General features: G+C 44.2%; 2 protein-coding genes across 13 annotated transcripts in view; one reads left to right on the top strand and one right to left on the bottom strand.

Annotated features, from left to right (window-relative positions):
• The window catches only part of cryl1 (crystallin, lambda 1), a 113,654-nt gene extending 105,259 nt beyond the window's left edge, over positions 1-8,395 (bottom strand). For both annotated transcript variants that reach the window (XM_048532526.2, XM_048532525.2), the window contains exon 1: positions 8,292-8,395. The gene's annotated coding sequence lies outside the window, so the exon portion shown is untranslated. The remainder of the gene's footprint in view (positions 1-8,291) is intronic.
• ift88 (intraflagellar transport 88 homolog) overlaps positions 1-19,783 on the top strand; it is a 309,288-nt gene that overhangs the window by 165,142 nt on the left and 124,363 nt on the right. For 8 of the 11 annotated variants that reach the window (XR_007247723.2, XR_007247724.2, XR_007247725.2 and 5 more), the window contains exons 1-2: positions 8,420-8,551; positions 16,917-17,009. Coding sequence is in view for 8 of the 11 variants with exons in the window: in XM_048532508.2 (XP_048388465.1) it covers positions 16,926-17,009 (84 nt within the window). In the remaining 3 variants the exon portion in view is untranslated. Of the gene's footprint in view, positions 1-8,419; positions 8,552-16,916; positions 17,010-19,783 lie in introns of those variants that run through there. The other 3 variants (XM_048532509.1, XM_059646664.1, XM_048532510.2) reach the window with 1 other exon arrangement.

A 19,783-nucleotide genomic window follows, 5' to 3' on the forward strand; every position in this document is an offset into this window, starting at 1 on the left:
TTAGTGGGACAGACAAACTTCCCAGATTGTAACAGCAAGATTTTCGTTAGTTATGTGATGGGCAAGGAAGTAGAAAATCGGGTATTTTTCAATACATTTTTACCACCCATCCTTTCTCTCCTTTGGTGTTGAATATCCAGACATATGACGCAATCACATGCATGCAAAGCAACAAACCAGTTATAGTCTGCCCCTTTGATGCTGCTTGGCCTGCTGTGTCCATCCAGCCCCACACCTTGTTATCATAGCTAGGAAAATGTTGGTTTATATGCAGAAGACAGGGTGGGGGTAAAGAAGTAAATGTTAGGTGGGGATAGAGCCCAAAGAGAAGAACAGTTGGACACAGAAGTAGATGGTGATCTGGTTGGGAGGATGAATGGCTATTAACGGGGACTGTTTATGACTAAGGCCTTGTGATCACATGTCAGCTTTTAAACACAACCCGTTGTTTGCCAATAATATCTATTCACCCTGTTAGCGTGATCGTTAGCCACTCCTTTATCTATCCAAATGTTCTTCTGTCTATGTGGGCATTTACCGTTTACTCCTTATTCCCCTACACCCATCCTAACTTTTGCAAACACACTGACATTTTCCTCGCTGCTGGGGTTGCCACCCAGGTTGACAGGGCAGTTAGAAAGGCATATACAGTGTTTTTGCTTTTATTAATAGAGGGATAGAGTTCCGGAACCAAGAGGTTATGGTGAAGCTGTACAAAACTCTGGTGCGGCCGCACTTGGAGTATTGTGTACAGTTCTGGTCACCGCATTATAAGGAGGATGTGGAAGCTTTGGAAAGGGTGCAGAGGAGATTTACTAGGATGTTGCCTGGTATGGAGGGAAGGTCTTACGAGGAAAGGCTGAGGGACTTGAGGCTGTTTTCATTAGAGAGAAGAAGGTTGAGAGGTGACTTAATAGAGACATATAAAATAATCAGAGGATTAGATAGGATGGACAGTAAGTGCCTTTTTCCTCGAATGGTGATGGCGAGCACGAGGGGACATAAAAATTGAGGGGTGATAGATATAGGACAGAAGTCAGAGGTAGGTTCTTTACTCAGAGAGTAGTAAGGGAATGGAATGCCCTGCCTGCAACAGTAGTAGACTCGCCAACTTTAAGAGCATTTAAATAGTTATTGGATAAACCATATGGACAATAATGGAATAGTGTCGGTTAGATGGGCTTCAGGTTGGTTTCACAGGTCGGCGCAACATCGAGGGTCGAAGGGACTGTACTGCGCTGTAATGTTCTATATGTTCTATCTATATGTCGAGGTCGGCGAAATTCTTTGATCCATGGTCACAGACCTCGACTGTTCCCCCTACAGTTACAGCACGGTTTCTACGCAAGAGTGTGGAACATTGTTCTGTCGAAAAAAGGTAGAACTAACCCAATCTGGTCAAAATGGTCTAAAAATAAAGGTTTTGACTGCAAGATGAATACAAGCCTACCTACTTTTAAGAGTGCAAGTAGTATATAATATATGCTGCAGCTTTATAGAACTTAAGCCACATTTTGAATATTGTGTACAGCTCTGATCACCACAGTATCAGAGGAAGTGGATGCTTTGGAGATAGTACAGAAAAGGTTTACCAGGATGTAGCCTGGTATGGGGGATTTTGGCTATGAAGAGAGGTTGGATAGACTGGGTTTGTTTTCACTAGAACGCAGGAGGTTGAGGGATGACCTGAATATAATGGATAGAATAAAAGTATGAGGCTTTTTTCCCAGGATGGTGGGGTCAATTACTAGGGGACACAGGTTTAAGGTGCGGGAGGGGGAAATTTAAAAGACGTGTGAGGAAAGTTTTTCAAGGTGTAGGTTTAGAGGTTGAAGGGCCTGTTCCTGTGTTGTATTGTTCTTTGTTTTTCATTCTGTATGGGGCTAAGCAATCCCACAAAAAAAGGAACAGGCCTGCAAGATCCAGTCACAAAAAGTAACGGACAATTAAAAAACTGATAAAAAGGTTCTCAAAGCCCTACCGTCAATGATGGAGGAGAAATCCAGCTCAGTGCAAATGACTAAAGTATCTGCATTGAATTTCAGCCACAAATGCAGAGTGGATCAACCATCTCATCCTGCAGTATCCAGCAATGCAGTTGCCAGCCTTCAACTAGTTTGATTCACTTCACAAATTGAAAGAAACAGCTGAAGATACTGTACACTGCAAAGCTTATTGGCCCTGATAGGATTCCAGCAAAAGTACTGAAAACATATGCTCCAGAACTAGCCACACCTCTAGCCAAGCTTTTTCATTACAGCTACAACACTGGGTTCGATGTGGAAAATTGACCACCTATGTCTATGCACTAAATGGAGGAGAAATCCAACACTACCAGATACTGCCCTATCAATCTGCTCTCAATCAGCAAAATGTGATGAAAGGTCATTAACAGTACTATGAGTTGCACTTGTAAAAGAAATAAGCTGCTTACTAATGCACATTTTGGGTTCCACCAGAATTCAAATGACATCATTACGGCTTTGGTCAAAACATGGGCAAAAGAGCTAAACCCCAGAAGTGAGGCATGAATGACTGACCTTGACACCAAAACAGTATTTGACTGAGCATGACATATTGGGTCACTAGCAAAATTGAAGTGAATAGGAATTAAGGAGAAACATTTACACTGGCTGGAATAATGCATTGTGCAAAAAGAAGACTGTTATTGTTTTTGGAGGTCAATCAACTCAGCTCCAGGGCATCACTTCAAGAGCTCCTTAAGACAGTGTCATAAGATCAAACATCTTCAGCTGCTTCAATGACCCTTCCTCCATTATAAAGTCAGAAGTGGAGATATTTGCTGATGGTTACACAATGTTCAACTTCATTCACAATACTGAAGCAGTCCATGTTCTTATACAACATGACCTGGACAACATCCAGGCTGGGGCTGAAAAGAGTTTCATAACATTTATGCCACATAAACACCAGGCATGATCATCTCCAAAGAGAATCTAACCATTGCCATTTAACATTCAATGGTATTGCCATTGCTGAGTCCACCACTGTTTACATCTTATGTTTACATTGACAGATCTTGTCCAGCCAAATAAATTCAGTGGCTACAAGAGCAGTTAGGAGACTGGAAATTTTGTGACAAGTAACTCACCTTCTATCTCCCAAATGCCTGTCAACAATCTACAAGGCACAAGTCAGTTGTGCGCATCTACTTGCCTGGATGAGTTCAACTCCGGCAACACTCAAGAAGCTTGAAAGCATCCAAGAAAGACCAACCAATTCTATTGGTACCCCATCCTCAACCTTCAACATTCACTTCCTCCATCAATGCGCACTGGCAGCAATGTGTACCACAAGATTCACAATAGTAACTCATCTCGTCTCCTTCAACAGTACTTTATAAATTTGCAGTCTCTGGCATCTAGAAAAATAAGAGCACTAGATGCACAGGAACTCTTACTCCTGCAGTTTCCCTCAAATACCTTGACATGAAACTATTTTGCTTCTTCACAGTTGTGTGTTAAAATCCTGGAAATAGCCTAAAAGTACTGTAGGTATCCCTATACCAGGGACGACTATCTTAGGATCAGGCTTCAAGGAGCCCTTTGTGCCTGGAGCAGGACTGCTAGACTTGGGTCAGGGGCAGGATGTGGGACCATGGGTCTCAGCCAAGAACAGGGATGTATCTGTCCTGGCCCCTGCCCTACAGCTCAGATTGCAATAGTTTAAAAAGCCAGACAACCATCGCTTTCTCCAGGGAAATTGGGGATTGGTGTTAAATACTAGCTGAGCAAGAGCCTTATCCCAAGCATGAATATTGTAAAAAAAAATTCCAATCATTTTCCTCCCGGTAGTTAATAAAGTGATTGACATTATGAAATGATACATGCATACTCTGTGATAAAGGAAGAGAATAATTGTTCCTTACGTTGAAAAGGTAAATGACCGAGGAGATACTGCAGAAGGTTGAGTAAAGCTGATGTCAATAAAAATCTTGGGGAAAACACTTCAGTGGTTGGAATTTTACATGGCATTTATTGAGACACTTGTATTCAGCACTAACTCATTGCTGCAGGCACTTCATTTTCCATTTGCAACTACTTCGAAATTTCAGTGCCTCTTTTAGTCAAACATTAGAGTTAATTTCACACTGTATGGATGTCTGTAATTAAATCACTAGTGTTGAATGAAACTTGTTGGTTGTTATAAAAACCAACCTCGTTCACTAATGGGCAGGAAAATTGCTATCCCTTTCTGGTCTAGTCCACATTTGATTCTAGACCCACAGCAAAGTGATTGACATGAACCAGTTTTCTGAAAATGGCCTAGCAAGACATTGAGCTGCATCAGATCATTCAAAGTACAATTGTTCAACTAATGAAACAATGAGTTTGCATAAAGCAAGACCTAGACAATATGAAGACTGGAGTGGCAAATAGTATTTTTGCCAGACAATTCTTCAGCGAGAGAGCAGAACTATCTCCTCTTCAATTGCCTTTGTCTAGAATCGCATCAAACTGGTTGTTCACCATTGAACACTAGACACTAAAGCAGACCAGCTGAATTCTCTGTGCCAATGTCATGCTGCAGGGTATACCACTGACAGGATACACCTTGACAATTTGCCAAACGCTTTTCAGCGGCAACTCCCAAACCTGTGTCTGCCATCAACCAGAAGGGCAAATGCAGCACCATTTCTTACAAGGCCACCTGCCAAATCACACAGCATCCTTTCATTGATATCACATCAAAATCCTGGAAGTCCTTACCCAACACCATTGTGGAAATATTTTTATCAGAAGGACTGCAACAGTGCAGGAAGGCTCCACATCTCTTTGTTGGAGTTCCTCGAAATGGGAACTAAACGACAACATTTTCAGTGATGCCCCATATCCTAAGGCACTGTTTCCCAAAATTTATGCCACTGACCCCATTTTGAGGCTTGAAAATTGAGAGAACTGAGAGGGAGTGTTTCTGCTGAAGTAGGAGTACACCTGCTGTAATGTGGCTGCATTGAAGTTCTCGATATGTGAGGACAATCAGTAACATGGATTATAGCATAAGGAAATTTGCATAATTTTAATTTTAAATTGGAAAAACAAATTAATATTTGGATTTTGATAAGACTAACCAGACTAACACAAAATGTTTGCCAACATTCGTTCCTCAAGTCTAGCTCCATAGAGCCCTATCTTATATAGGCATTCTTCCTCTTGAGATACAGCCTAAAGTGACTGTCTAACTTTCACAATATAGAATTCTGGATTTAACCTGTGAACAAGTAGGTTTACAGAACATCCTGAAGAATTTATGTGCAGGATACCTTTCAGTGTTCATCAGCCACTGACAGCCAAATTAGGCAGGTAAGGTAGTTGGGGGTCAGAGATTACAGAGGCAGGAAGAGGTAGCATGGCATTGTGGCTGGGTTCCAGATTGCTGGGGTGAGATGGTGTGGAAGAAGATCAGATTACAGTTCCAAAGAACAGATGGCGATTTGGGACATTCCAGTGGTGGCCCTATATGTGGGAAATAAACAAATCATGAAGTTTGTTTTTCTGGTAGCTTAGGTTGGAAGGAAGCTCTACCGCACCTCATGGCCAGAAAGAGTGCTGTAAAAGGAACTTAATTCAAATTTGAACATTTTTATGTCCTTTAAAGCTACTATGTATCACAAGGCCTGGGAAACCAAACACTGGTTTGAAAAGAGAATGACTGTTAACATGAAGGTACACAATCATAAATATTGAAATGACCAACACAGTTCCTGCAGACAACTTGGTCATTCAGCTCCATTAAAAATCAGAAGTCGACAGGCTTGCATGAATGCATCAGAAAAGAAGTCTCTGATATAATAAAAATGTTTGAAAATTAGTTTGTCTACATTCCATGTTAGAGGCGACAAGAGTTTCTGCAAGATAATAAAATGTGAGGCTGGATGAACACAGCAGGCCAAGCAGCATCTCAGGAGCACAAAAGCTGACATTTCGGGCCTAGACCCTTCAGAGAGGGGGATGGGGAGAGGGTTCTGGAATAAATAGGGAGAGAGGGGGAGGCGGACCGAAGATAGAGAGAAAAGAAAATAGGTAGAGAGGAGAATATAGGTGGGGAGGGGATAGGTCAGTCCAGGGAAGACGGACAGGTCAAGGAGGTGGGATGAGGTTAGTAGGTAAGAAATGGAGGTGCGGCTTGAGATGGGAGGAAGGGATGGTGAGAGGAAGAACAGGTTAGGGAGGCAGAGACAGGCTGGGCTGGTTTTGGGATGCAGTGGGGGGAGGGGAAGAGCTGGGCTGGTTGTGTGGTGTAGTGGGGGGAGGGGACGAACTGGGCTGGTTTTGGGATGTGGTGGGGCAAGGGGAGATTTTGAAGCTGGTGAAGTCCACATTGATACCATTGGGCTGCAGGGTTCCCAAGCGGAATATGAGTTGCTGTTCCTGCAACCTTCGAGTGGCATCATTGTGGCACTGCAGGAGGCCCATGATGGACATGTCATCTAAAGAATGGGAGGGGGAGTTGAAATGGTTCGTGACTGGGAGGTGCAGTTGTTTATTGCAAACTGAGCGGAGGTGTTCTGCAAAGCGGTCCCCAAGCCTCCGCTTGGTTTCCCCAATGTAGAGGAAGCCTACCCTGGGTACAATGGATACGGTATACCACATTGGCGGATGTGCAGGTGAACCTCTGCTTAATATGGAAAGTCATCGTGGGGCCTGGGATGGGGATGAGGGAGGTGGTGTGGGGGCAAGTGTAGCACTTCCTGCAGTTGCAGGGGAAGGTGCCGGGTGTGGTGGGGTTGGAGGGCAGTGTGGAGCGAACAAGGGAGTCACGGAGAAAATCGTCTCTCCGGAAGGCAGATAAGGGTGGGGATGGAAAAATGTGTTGGGTGGTGGGGTTGGATTGTAGATGGCGGAAGTGTTGGAGGATGATGTATTGTATCCAGAGTTTGGTGGGGTGGTGTGTGAGAACGAGGTGGATCCTCTTTGGGCGGTTGTGGCGGGGGCGGGTTGTGAGGGATGTGGTGCAGGAAATGCGGGAGACGTCGTCAAGGGCGTTCTCGACCACTGCGGGGGGAAGTTGCGGTCCTTGAAGAACTCGGACATCTGTGATGTGCAGGAGTGGAATGCCTCATCGTGGGAGCAGACGCGGCAGAGGCGGAGGAATTGGGAATAGGGGATGGAATTTTTGCAGGAGGGTGGGTGGGACGAGGTGTATTCTAGGTAGCTGTGGGAGTCGGTGGGCTTGAAATAGACATCAGTTACAAGCTGGTTGCCGGAGTTGGAGACTGCGAGGTCCAGGAAGGTGAGGGATGTGTTGCAAATGTCCCAGGTGAACTTGAGGTTGGGGTGGAAGGTGTTGGTGAAGTGGATGAACTGTTCGAGTTCCTCTGGGGAGCAAGAGGTGGCGCCGATACAGTCATCAATGTAATGGAGGAACAGGTGGGGTTTGGGGCCAGTGTAGGTGCGGAAGAGGGACTGTTCCACGTAACCTACAAAGAGGCAGGCATAGCTGGGGCCCGTGCAGGTGCCCATGGCCACCCCCTTTGTCTGTAGGAAGTGGGAGGAATCGAAAGAGAAGTTGTTGAGGGTGAGGACGAGTTCGGCTAGGCGGATGAGGGTGTCGGTGGAGGGGGACTGGTCGGGCCTGCGGGACAAGAAGTGGAGGGTCTTGAGGCCATCTGCATGCGGAATACAGGTGTATAGGGACTGCACGTCCATGGTGAAAATGAAGTTTTGGGGGCCAGGGAATTGGAAGTTCTGGAGGAGGTGGAGGGCGTGGGTGGTGTCACGAACGTATGTAGGGAGTTCTTGGACCAAAGGGGAGAAAATGGAGTCCAGATAGGTGGAGATGAGTTCGGTGGAGCAGGAACAGGCTGAGACAATGGGTCGACCAAGGCAGGCAGGTTTGTGGATTTTGGGAAGTAGATAGAAACGGGCTGTGCAGGGTTGGGGAACAATAAGGTTGGAGGCTGTGGGTGGGAGGTCCCCTGAGGTGATGAGGTCATGAATGGTGTTGGAGGTGATGGTTTGGTGCTCAGGTGTGGGGTCATGATGAATGGGGCGGTAGGAGGAGGTGTCGGAAAGTTGGTGTTTGGCCTCGGTGATGTAGAGGTCAGTGTGCCATACTACCACTGCGCCACCCTTGTCTGCAGGTTTGATGGTGAGGTTGGGGTTGGAGCGGAGGGCTGCCCGTTCTGCAGGGGAGAGGGGTGGAGAGGTTGAGGCGGTTAATGTCTCGACGGCAGTTGGAGATGAAGAGGTCGAGGGAGGGTAGGAGGCCTGAGGGTGGTGTCCAAGAGGAATTGTATCTCTGATACAATTTTAACTTCGTTTACTCACCCGTCTCTCAGCAACAGAACGCACGCCCATTGCCAATCACATCTGTCGTCTCATCTCTGTGGATTACACTGGCTCTTCAGCTGGTCCAATCAGCTCACTCGTTTCATTGGTCCGCACCCAGCGCTTTGGATTCTGGGAAGGAAGGTATCCGATTGTTTTGCGGGTGATCTGGGCCGTTTGACTGAATTTGAACTTTTGAATTTGATAGCAATTTGTTATTTTTGCTTCATTTCTGTCGGAGGAAGTGAACGATTTGAAAGGTATGTGTATAATCGGTAATTCATTCCTGATAAATTCCCTTTTAGAGGCGACGGTTCGCACGGTAGGATGTGGTGAGATTCTGATCGTAGGAGTTTCTCAATGTTTTGCCTCCGAGGCATCGTGTCTCCCGAGTTTTAAATATTTCGCAGTCATGCAACACAAGTACATTTTCTGCATAACTATTTGCAATTCTGTTTAATGCAAAATGCATTGTTGATGCCGAAATATAATCTGCATGGTTATGCTGAAGTTAGTGCATTGTTGTAGCGGCCAGTACATTGTCGCTGAGGTCTGGCGAGTTAAACTGGAGTTTCTAAATGGAAAAGGGATGAGGGTCTTGGGCAGATTTTTTTATAACCAGAGTTGGCGAATGACCTGGCGTCGCCCAATTTCAGTGGGTTCTGCGACGTCTAATTGAGTCCATACACGATCATAACACACATACACAAGTCCCACTGAAGGGACAAGTAAACAAGGTTTGAATTTTATACACGCCAATGTCTCGACTTCCCCAACACCCCTATGCTCCTTAAAAAAACCCAAAAGAACTGGGGATGCAGTAAATCAAGGACAAAAACAAAGTTGCGGGAAAAGCTCAGCAGGTCTGGCAGCATCTGTGGAGGAGAAAACAAGAGTTAACGTTTCGGGTCCGGTGACTGTTCCTCCGAACCTCTATGCTCCTGTTCAGTGTCTTCGCGAAGGTTCTTTCTGATTCATCACAAGGCTGGGACGCTCAGGAATTAATTGATGTTTGATCTCTTCAGGAATACTTTGAGAACGTTGCTGAAAGTGTTTCTCTTGTGCTCCTGGGGGCCTCCTACCGCGAACAGTTGTGAGCAGGGGAAAAAGTAGCAGTATATCAAAAGAGATAGTAGTAATCTTCAGATTAAGGCAGCAATAAGTAAAGGGATAGAATTGTGCAGGAGTGGGGGGCTTTTTTTTGGAAATTCAGGACTGATCGAGGAGACTATCCTGTGTAGTAAATCTAAACAGAGCTGGGACCACTGTCCTCACAGGGTGGTTTGCAGGGGAGCAGGAGCCAGTACATAGCATGAGAGTGAAGAAACGTGGGGATAGCAAGAACTGCAGATGCTGGAGTCAGAGACTACACCGTGTAGAGCTGTAGGAACACAGCAAGCCAGGCAACATTGGATGAGCAGGAAAGTTGATGTTTCAGGTCTGGACCTTTCTTCAGAAATGTGGAGGGGGAAGAAAACTGTAAGGTAAATAGTGGAGGGCTGGGGAAGGTAGGTGGGATGGTGATAGGTGAGTGCAGGTAGGGAGTGGTGGCACGGACAAGCGAGAAGGTTGGACATGGGATGAGACTGAGGGTGAGAGATTTTGAAACTGGTGAATTCCATGTTTAAGGCTATAGGCTTCTGAGGTGAAATACGAGGTGTTGCCCCTCCAGTTTGTGTGTGGTGTCATTGTGATACTGGAGGGGCCGAGGATGGACATGTCACTGAGGGAGTGGGAAGGGGAGTTAAAATGGTTATCGTATACAGAGAGCAGGTGCTGTACAAAAGGGTCTCTTCTCTGAGTCTACACTTGGTCTCACCAATATAGAGGAGGCCACATCGAGAGCAGTGGATACAGTAGACCAAGTTGATGAATGTGCAGGTTTTGGGCCTTGAATGGAGGTGAAAGGGGGAGGTCTAGGGGCAGGTGTAGCACTTCCTGAGATTGCAGGAAAAGGTGCTGGGTGTGGTTGGGATAGGGAAGTGTGGAGTGGACGAGGGAGTCGTGGAGAGAGTGGTCCCTACGAAAGGCATATAGGGGTTGGGAGGGAAATATTTCTTTTGGTTGTGGAGTTGGATTGTAGGTGGCGGAAGTGGTGGAGCATAATATGCCCGATGCTGAGGTTGGTGGGCTGATGTGAGGACAAGGGACATTCTGTCCTTATTTCTGTTGGAGGGAGGGGATGTGAGGGCAGAAGTGTGGGAAATGATAGAGATGTGGTTGAGGGAATTCTTGATCACCAGACTGGGGAAGTATGGTCTTTGAAATAGGAGAACACCTGGGATGTTTGGGAATGGAACATCCCATCTTGGGAGCAGATGCGGCATTGTAGGAGAGTGGGTGAGAGGAGGTGTAGTCCAGGTAGTTGTGGTAGTCAGTGGGCTTGAAATAGATGTCGGTTTTGAGGCGGTCACCAGACATGGAGAAGAGAGAGGCATCAGAGATGGTTCAGGTGAATTTGAGGTTGGGTTGAAAGGTGTTAGTAAAGTTGATGAACTGTTCAAGCTCCTCATGGGAGCATGAGACAGTGCCAATACAGTCATCGATGTAGCAGATCAAGAGGTGGGGGATAGTGTCAGTGTAACAGCGGAAGAGGAACTGTTCCATGTATCCTACAAAGAGGTAGGTATAGCTTGGGCCCATGAGAGTGCCCATGGCCACCCCCTTCGTCTTAGCAGGAAGTGAGAGGAGTTCATGGAGAAGTTGTTCGGGGTAAGAATGAGGCAGTGATGGTAATATCATTGTTCACACAAGGGACTGGAGAGACAGATAGTACTGTAGTAAGAAACTGTAGGTTACTTGTCAAGTTCAGACTGACAGGGGATACAGTGATATCTAAAATTATATTTATAGAGTATATGTACATACATGGAAATTGGTACGTAAAGTTGGTAAGTGAAAGGATAAATAGCCATTTGGGATGCTAGACATTTGGGTTCAAAAAAGGACAGGAGTCTATTTTAAAAAACAAATTCTGAGTGCAACTGTTACAGAAGGATGGCAGTGTTGATGAAGAACAATATTAGTGCTGAAGAAAGGGTGTTCAAGGACAGAATATATTCAATTATAGTTAAGTCAAGAGATGTATCAATTTAATATAATTGTATTCTATCAGCCCCTAACTAGTTTCAAAGATAAGGGTGAGAAATTGCGTAGATGTGCAAAACCTATGGAGTACGATAATGAAGGACTTTTACTATCCCAAACAATTAAAGATGTTCAAAAAAAGACAGTTACCAGGAAGTTGAGGATCCAGTTATGGAGGAGGGAGCCGAGACCTCAGTCTCAAGTTTAGAGATAAGTTTGTTTGGAATTATAGTGTTTTAGGCGAAGCTGTAGACAATAAGTAGGAGCCTGATGTAGGCATCCTTGTTATCCGGATGTTCCAGCGATAAATATGGTGCCAAGGAAATGGCATCTGCCATGGATACATTGTGCCGGTATGTGAATTGCAATTGATCAAGTCAGTTTGGTAGATAGGAGTTGATGTGAACCATGACTAACCTCATGAAGCACTTCATAAATTTGTAAATCAGAGCCAGCAGTGGTAGTCATTGAGACACACTGCGTGATTTTCCTTCGGTGCCAGGATGATGGCGGTCTTTGTGAAGCAGGTGGGAACTTCAGATTGTAGTAAAGAGAGATGAAAGATGTCTGTGAATACTCCCACCCGCTGGCCTGCACAATGTGAGTTTCATCTGGGCCAGTCACTTCTTGTGTGTTCACTCAAGAAGGCTAGTGTAAGGTCTGCATTAGTGACCATGGGTACTAATGCATCTAAGGCTGTTGGGATATTGTTTTACTGACCTTCTGTTCAAAGCGAACATAGAATGCTTTGAGCTCATCAGGTAGGGATGTTGCCCGCGATTCTGTTCAACTTTGTTTTGTAGCCTGTTATGTCATGTAGGCCTTTCCACAAGTGACGTGTGTCTATGTGGTTGGTTGGGTCTCAAGCTTAGTTTGGTATTGTTGCTTGGCATCTTTGATGGTCTCACAAAGATTGTACCTGGATTTCCCGCGTACATTGCCCAGCTTGAACACTTCATACACGGACTTTGGTAGGGAGTGGATCTTTGGGTTCATCCGTGGCTTCCAGTCGGTGAACATTTGGATTAACTTCTTTGGCACATGGTCTTCTACATGCTTATTAATGAAGTCTGTAACTATAGTGGCATACTCATTTAAATGGGCCGTTAAGTTCTTGAATATGGACCAGTCCACCGACTCTAAGCAGTCCTATAGAAACCCGTCCATTGCCTCACACCAATACTGCACTACTTTCTGGATTGGGTCCTCACACTTCAGTTTCTGCTTGTATGCCCTTTTGCTCTTGCTGAAAGCTGGCACAGACATGGGTCAAATGGCATCTTTCAATGCTGTAATCATCCTGTCGTTAAGTTTGGTAAATGTCTTATATTGATGGATCGCCAATGAGTCTGATAATGATACCAGTTCTCACTTCTCTTTCCATTACAAATAAACTGAACAGAACGTGGTCACAGAGACAGAATGCCAACTAGTAATCAATTTGTAGCCAAGTGGCAGATTCTGGTTCTTGTGCCCTGTATGAGGCAGATACCTTGGACTAAAGTGATACTGACTGGGTATTGATTAGTGACTCCAGACAGGAAAGTTAATCTCTGTACCCTGGATACTGTAACCAATGGGATTCAATATGGAATCAATTTAAAATTTTCCGCAATGTGAAGACAGTGAAGACAATGAACGATTGGAAGATCCCTTGGAATACTGCATGTAACCCATTGAGACCCCTTAAGGTAGGAAGTACATTCATGGTTTCTTATGCATTATCCAAAGAACAAGTAAAGATTAAAGAACACAATTTTTAAAAAAAATTAATATGTTGCCCGTGATGGAAGGAATCTTCATGGTACTTTACAGCTAGTGAAATCCATTTAGAAATATGCGATAACAAAGTGTGGAGCTGGATGAACACAGCAGGCCAAGCAGCATCTCAGGAGCACAAAAGCTGACGTTTTGGGCCTAGACCCTTCATCAGAGAGGGGTATGGGGAGAGGGAACTGGAATAAATAGGGAGAGAGGGGGAGGCGGACTGAAGATGGAGAGAAAAGAAGATAGGTAGAGAGCAGAGTATAGCTGAGGAGGTAGGGAGGGGATAAGTCAGTCCAGGGAAGACGGACAGGTCAAGGAGGTGGGATGAGGTGGTAGGTAGGAAATGGAGGTGTGGCTTGAGGTGGGAGGAAGGGATGGGTGAGAGGAAGAACAGGTTAGGGAAGCAGAGACAGGCTGGGCTGGTTTTGGGATGCAATGGGGGGAGGGGACGAGCTGGGCTGGTTTTGGGATTTAGAAATATGCTCACTAATGTGGTGTACACAATATGGCAGTTAGTTTACACAAGCTCCTACAAACATCAGTGACCAAATAATTTGGTTTAGTGTGGATTGAGGCATAAAGGATTGATGATTGGCCAAGACATTGGTTAACTCCCATCCACTTCTTCAAAATTACATTGAGATTTCTTCTTACATTCCTGGAAAGATCAGACAGAGCCTCAATTTAACATTTCTTTCAGAGACAGCTGATCCTACTGTGCAATGCTGCTTCAATACTGTGTGTTAGTCTAGATTGTGCTCAAATATGGAGTGGAACTTGAACCATAATCTTCAGAAAGACGGAAATTACTGAATCATTGCTAACATTTTAATAACAAAGAAATTTGGCAATAATTGTAAATCTCAATGCCCCTGACATTATTATTTCACATACACTGCCTTTTTGCTAATAAGTCATCAGATATATTGCTTTACCATGAGTGCCATCACAGAGACTTAACGACAATTTGTTTAAAAGAGCCTTGCTTATCTTAATCAACTTCTATAGTATTGCTGTTTGTTATGTTTTGCTGGCAGCATCTCAAAGCCTTCGTTTGAACGTTTTATTACCAATACAGCAGATGTTGTGCTAAGTATATGCAGTAAAGATAAGTGACTTATGACCTGCTTGTGTTTCAATTGCCGCCAGATTAAAAACGTTACATACTCAAATAGAAACCGGAAGGTTTCTGAGGAAGTGTCACCGGACCCATAACGTTAACTCTGATTTTTCATTTTAGGTGTTGCCAGACCTGCTGAGCTTTTCCAGCAACTTCTGTTTTTGTATATATTTAAATAGGTTAGTTAAGATTTCTAGGAAGAGAGTGTAGTTGTAAGTTGTTTATTCATTGCAAAACTGAAAAAAAAAATCTACTACACAAATCCTTGAAGCTGGATATGACGGATTTTTTAATAACAGAGGAACTAGGAGCAGGAATTGGCAATTCAGCCCGTTGAATGTATACGCCACCATTTGATATGATCATGGCTGATCGCACTTGACCTTAGCTCCACCTTCCTATCCAATCTTCATAAACCTTCAATCGTTATTAAAAGTATTGTTAATTTATCCCCTCAAAAATTTACTCAATTGTCCCAGTGTTCACCATACTCCATGGTAGCAAATTTCACAGATTTACAAACCTTTGAGAGAAGCAATTTCTCAAATGTTTTAAATCTGCTACTCTTATCCTAAACATATGACCTATCTTTCTAGATTACCCTGAATGAGGAAACGTCTTTTCTACATTTACTCTTGTCATTCCGCTCTAGCATCTTATATACCTTAATTAAATTTCCTCATTCTTCTGAACTTCAGAGAATAGGCCTAAACTGTTCAGTTTCTGTTCATAAGACAAATACCCTCATCTCATCTCTGAAATCAATCCAGTTAACCTTCTCTGAACTGCCTCCAATATTACCATTCCTCAAGTGAGGGAACCAAAATTGTATGCAACGCTGTAGGGTGGTCTCAATAATGCAACAATACTACCCTACTTGTCCACTATTTGTTTAGCAATAAATGGCAAAATTCTGTTTGCCTTCGTTATTACCTGCATACTAGTCCTCTGCATTCATGCATGCATGCACCCAAATCCCACTGTACCAAAGCACTCTGAAGTTTCACCTAACTTAGACAGCAACTTGCTTTATATTCCTCAGAAAGAAGTAGATAACTTTGTGCTTATCCATGTTAATTGTCATCTGTGAAATTTTGGCCGATTCACCTAACCTATCTATTTGTCTATTTTTTCACTGCAACTTACTGTCCCACCTACTTTATAGTATCATCTGGAAATTTGGCTAGCATTCTTTCTGTCCTCACAGTCATGTGATTGGCGTAGATTGTAAACAATTGGAACACCGAACCCTGTGGCACCCTAGTAGAACTGTAGAATCCCTACAGTGCAGAAAAGGCCATCTAGATCATTGAGTCAGCACTCTGACCCTCTGAAGAGCATTGCACCCAGACCTACCCCACCACCCTACCCCCATCACTCCACATTTACCATGACCAATCCACCTAGCCTGCACATCCCTGGATGCAGTGGGGAAATTTAGCATCTTTGGACTGTGGGAGGAAACCAGAGCACTCGGCAGAAACCCATGCAAGCATGGGGAGAATGTGCAAACTCCGAATCCCTGGTGCTAACCACTGTGCCACAGTACCATCCCTGATTTATGTCTTGCCAACCATAAAAAAACCCACTTATCCCAATTCTGCTTTGTTAGTTTGCCAATTCTATATCCTAGAGAATTTATTACCTTGAAAGCCATGTGATCTTGCTTTGTGTGTTAATCTTTTGTATGGCACCTTATCAAAGGCTTTCTGGAATCCAGATGCACAAAATCTACAGGATCCCCATTATCTGTCTTACATCTTCAAAGGAACGCTAGCAAATTAGTTAAACATGATTTGCCCTTTATAAAGTCATGCTGAATCTGGTGGAATGTATTTGACTTTCCAGTTGTTCTGTTATTACTTCTGTAATGGATTCTAACAATTTCCCAACGACATGTTAAACTAACATTTTAAACTGAGTAAGGATGTTTGCTATATTAGCAATTTTCAATTCTACTGGAATATTTCCTGTATCCGGGGAATTTGGGAATGTTATAGCCAATGAATCCATGAACTCTGCTGCCATTTCCTTCAAGTCACCAAAAATTAGGCCATCACATGCTGAGAACTTGTCTGCCTTCAAACCCACCGTTTGCTCAGTACTTTTTCCCAAGTAATGATGATTGTTCTAAGTTCCTCCCTCTTTAAAACCTCTGCGTTACCTGTTATTATTGGAATGGTACTAATGTCCTCCATGAAAACTGAAGCAAAGTATTGATTCAGTTGAAGTCTTGAAGTGAGTTCTTCTGTGTTCCATTTAACAGAGTGAATGTTGTGCTGTTGTAATATTAAATTTATGTGAGGCTGTAAATTGTGTGCAGTGACACCCATATCCCTTTGAATATCAACATTTTCTAGTAATTCAGTTTAAAAAGTATTTTGCTTTTCTATTTTTCAAATTGGAGTGGTAATCATCGCATTTCTGTGGTATTCCATCTGCCAGGTCCTAGTCCACTCACTCATCCATTCAAACCTAAAGAATCAAGCCTAAATTTAATCCATTATTTCTATAAATTTGTAGTGGAATTTTTAAATACTGAGACTAGCCCTTGAACAGAAGTAGGATGAACATTTTCATTTAAAATTTTTGCAATAACAAATTTATGTGGTTCAATGCTAATTTTAACCATAGTTTCATTGCTTACACAGTTTGGAATTATGGAGCATGTGCATTTGACAGCACTAGAGGAGGAGGACCTATACTCAGGATATAATGACTACAACCCAACCTTTGATACAGAGGTATGTGCTTGATTATGATTTTTTTATAAATGCAAATTTATATACTCTGCAAACATCCAAAGTAGGAGTTGAAGTATACTATTTGGCCATTGAGGTTGGCTGGTTCAACGAGCTGGCTTGTTGTTCCACAGACGTTTTGTTATCTCGTGCTTGGTAACATCCTCTGATGAGGCATCAGTGTGTTTTCCCGCCTGGCTTTTAAAAAAGACCACATCTCCAAAGCAGAAACACTGCCCGCTGACAAGAACACATGCCGGTTGGTACAAACTGACCCAACACCACAACTAGGCAACAAAATCGTATACATGCTACAAAGACTTAAACGAACAGGACAGGTCCACAAAGCAGACTTCTTAAGAATGAAACCCGAAAGAAACAACGCACCCCGATTCTATGGCCTCCTTAAAGTGCACAAACCAGAAGATCCCCTCAGACGCATAGTCTCCCTACCTGGCATTACATCTTGCAGATTAGCCAGAGAACTACAAAGAAGACTCAAGCAGCTAGTCAACAAATCACCCCACTCCATTCACTCAGCCCAAGAATTCCTCAACTCTATCAAAGACATAAAGATAGAGGACAAAGAGACCGTGATGTCATTTGACGTCACCACCCTATTCACGTCAGTAGACATACCACTAGCAGGGGAAACAATGACAACACTACTTGTACAAGAACATGACCCCAGTGAAACCGTCTCCAAGGACAACGTGCTTAAACTACTGGACCTTTGCCTGACCACCCACTTCACCTTCAATGGCCAAACATACGAGCAAATCAACGGAACACCCGTGGGATCGCCTATCTCTGGACTCAGCAGAAACAGTGATGCAAAGACTGGAAAGGACTGCCCTTCTGCAAATCCGACCTAAACTATGGATATGCTACTTAGACAATGCCTTTGTCATCATTAAACGGACCAAATTAGAAGAGACACACAAACTTGTAAACAACACCCTCACCGGAATAAAATTCACCAGAGAGGAAGAGAAGAATAAACAACTCCCATTCCTGGACGTCATGGTAGAGTGCAAGACAAATGGGGAACTGCAAATGAAAGTACATTGAGAAACCACACACACAGACCAGGTATTGAACTTCAATAGTAACCATCCCAGCACACACAAACGAAGCTGTGTGCGAACACTGTTTAAAAGGGCAACAACACACTGCAGCAACACAGAGCTATGCCAAGAGGAGGAGAAATACCTCTTCCAGGTGTTCAAGGATAATGGATATCTGAAGAACTGGGTCTGGAGATGCCTACAAGAACAGCATCAGAGAGATTCTACACGCCCCGACACACTCATCACACTACCCTACTTGAGGAGCACGTCGAACTCACCACAAGACCTCTGTGACCACTGGGGATCGAAGTGGCACACAAGCCCACATCAACCCTATGACAAGTGCTCACCTGAACTAAAGACCCACTCCCCTCCATGGACAGGTCAAATGCTATCTACAAGACCCCCTGCAGAGAATGTAAGAAACACTACATCAGACAAACAGGAAGGAAACTAACGACAAGAGCACATGAACACCAAATGGCTACAAAAAGACACAACCAATACTCACTCATCTCAATCCACATGGACAAGGAGAAGCACAGCTTTGACTGGGACAGCACCAAGATCCTGGAACAGGCTAGGCAGAGACAAGCACGAGAATTCCTAGAAGCATGGCACTCCACGAAGCAGGCTATAAATAATCACGTTGAACTCAACCCCATATACGTTCCGCTGTGGAGGAAACCCAGAAGTGAGGCAATCCATCGCAACGGACCCCAGAGTTTAAAAGCCAGGCGGGAAAACACACTGATGCTTCATCAGAGGCTGCACTTGGGATGTTACCAAGCAGGGTAACGAAACGTCTGGGGAACAACAAAGCAGCTCGACAAGCCAAACAACTTCAACACCCACAACCCGAGCTACAGATCAACTCCAAAACCTTAGATACTCTTTGGCCCCTGAAGCCTGCTCCACTGTTCAATAAGATCATGGCTGAGGTAGACAAACAAGAGGCTGGAAGAACTCAGCAGGCCAGGCAACATCTATAGGAAAGGAAACAGTCAATGTTTCGAGTATTACCCTTCTTCAGGAGCCCTGGAGAAGGGTAAAACACAAAACATTGACTGCTCCTTTCGTCCAGATGCCTAGCCTGCTGTGTTGTTCCAGCCCCCTGTTAGTCTGCGATCATGGCTGATCTGTTTGTGTTTTGAATTCCACATTCCCATCCACCCCTGACAACCCTTGATTCTCCTGCCTAACGAGAATCTATTTCTGTCTTAAAAATATTCAGTGATCAGCCTTCAACTGAGATAGAAAATTCCAAATCTGCACAACCCTCAAAGTTCTTCTAATCTAACCTGAAAGTGCAGGTCCTAATTCTGGACTGACCCATTAGAGGAAACATTCTTTCCATACTTACTTTGTTAAAACCATTCAGAATCTGATATTTCAACGGAGTCACCCCTCAGTTGGGCAGCATGGTGGCTCAGTGGTTAGCACTGCAGCCTCACAGCACCAGGGACCCGGGTTCAATTCCAGCCTCGGGCGACTGTCTGTGTGGAGTTTGCACATTCTCCCCATGTCTGCGTGGGTTTCCTCCGGTTTCCTCCCACAGTCCAAAGGTGTGCAGGTTATGTGGATCGGCCATGCTAAATTGCCCATAGTGTTCAGGGGTGAGTGCGTTATAGGGGGATGGGTCTGAGTGGGATTCTTCAAGGGGCAGTGTGGACTTGTTGGGCTGAAGGGCCTGTTTCCACACTGTAG

The sequence above is a fragment of the Stegostoma tigrinum genome, chromosome 6, assembly GCF_030684315.1.
Source record: "Stegostoma tigrinum isolate sSteTig4 chromosome 6, sSteTig4.hap1, whole genome shotgun sequence".
In the NCBI taxonomy this organism is placed as follows: Eukaryota; Metazoa; Chordata; class Chondrichthyes; order Orectolobiformes; family Stegostomatidae; genus Stegostoma; species Stegostoma tigrinum.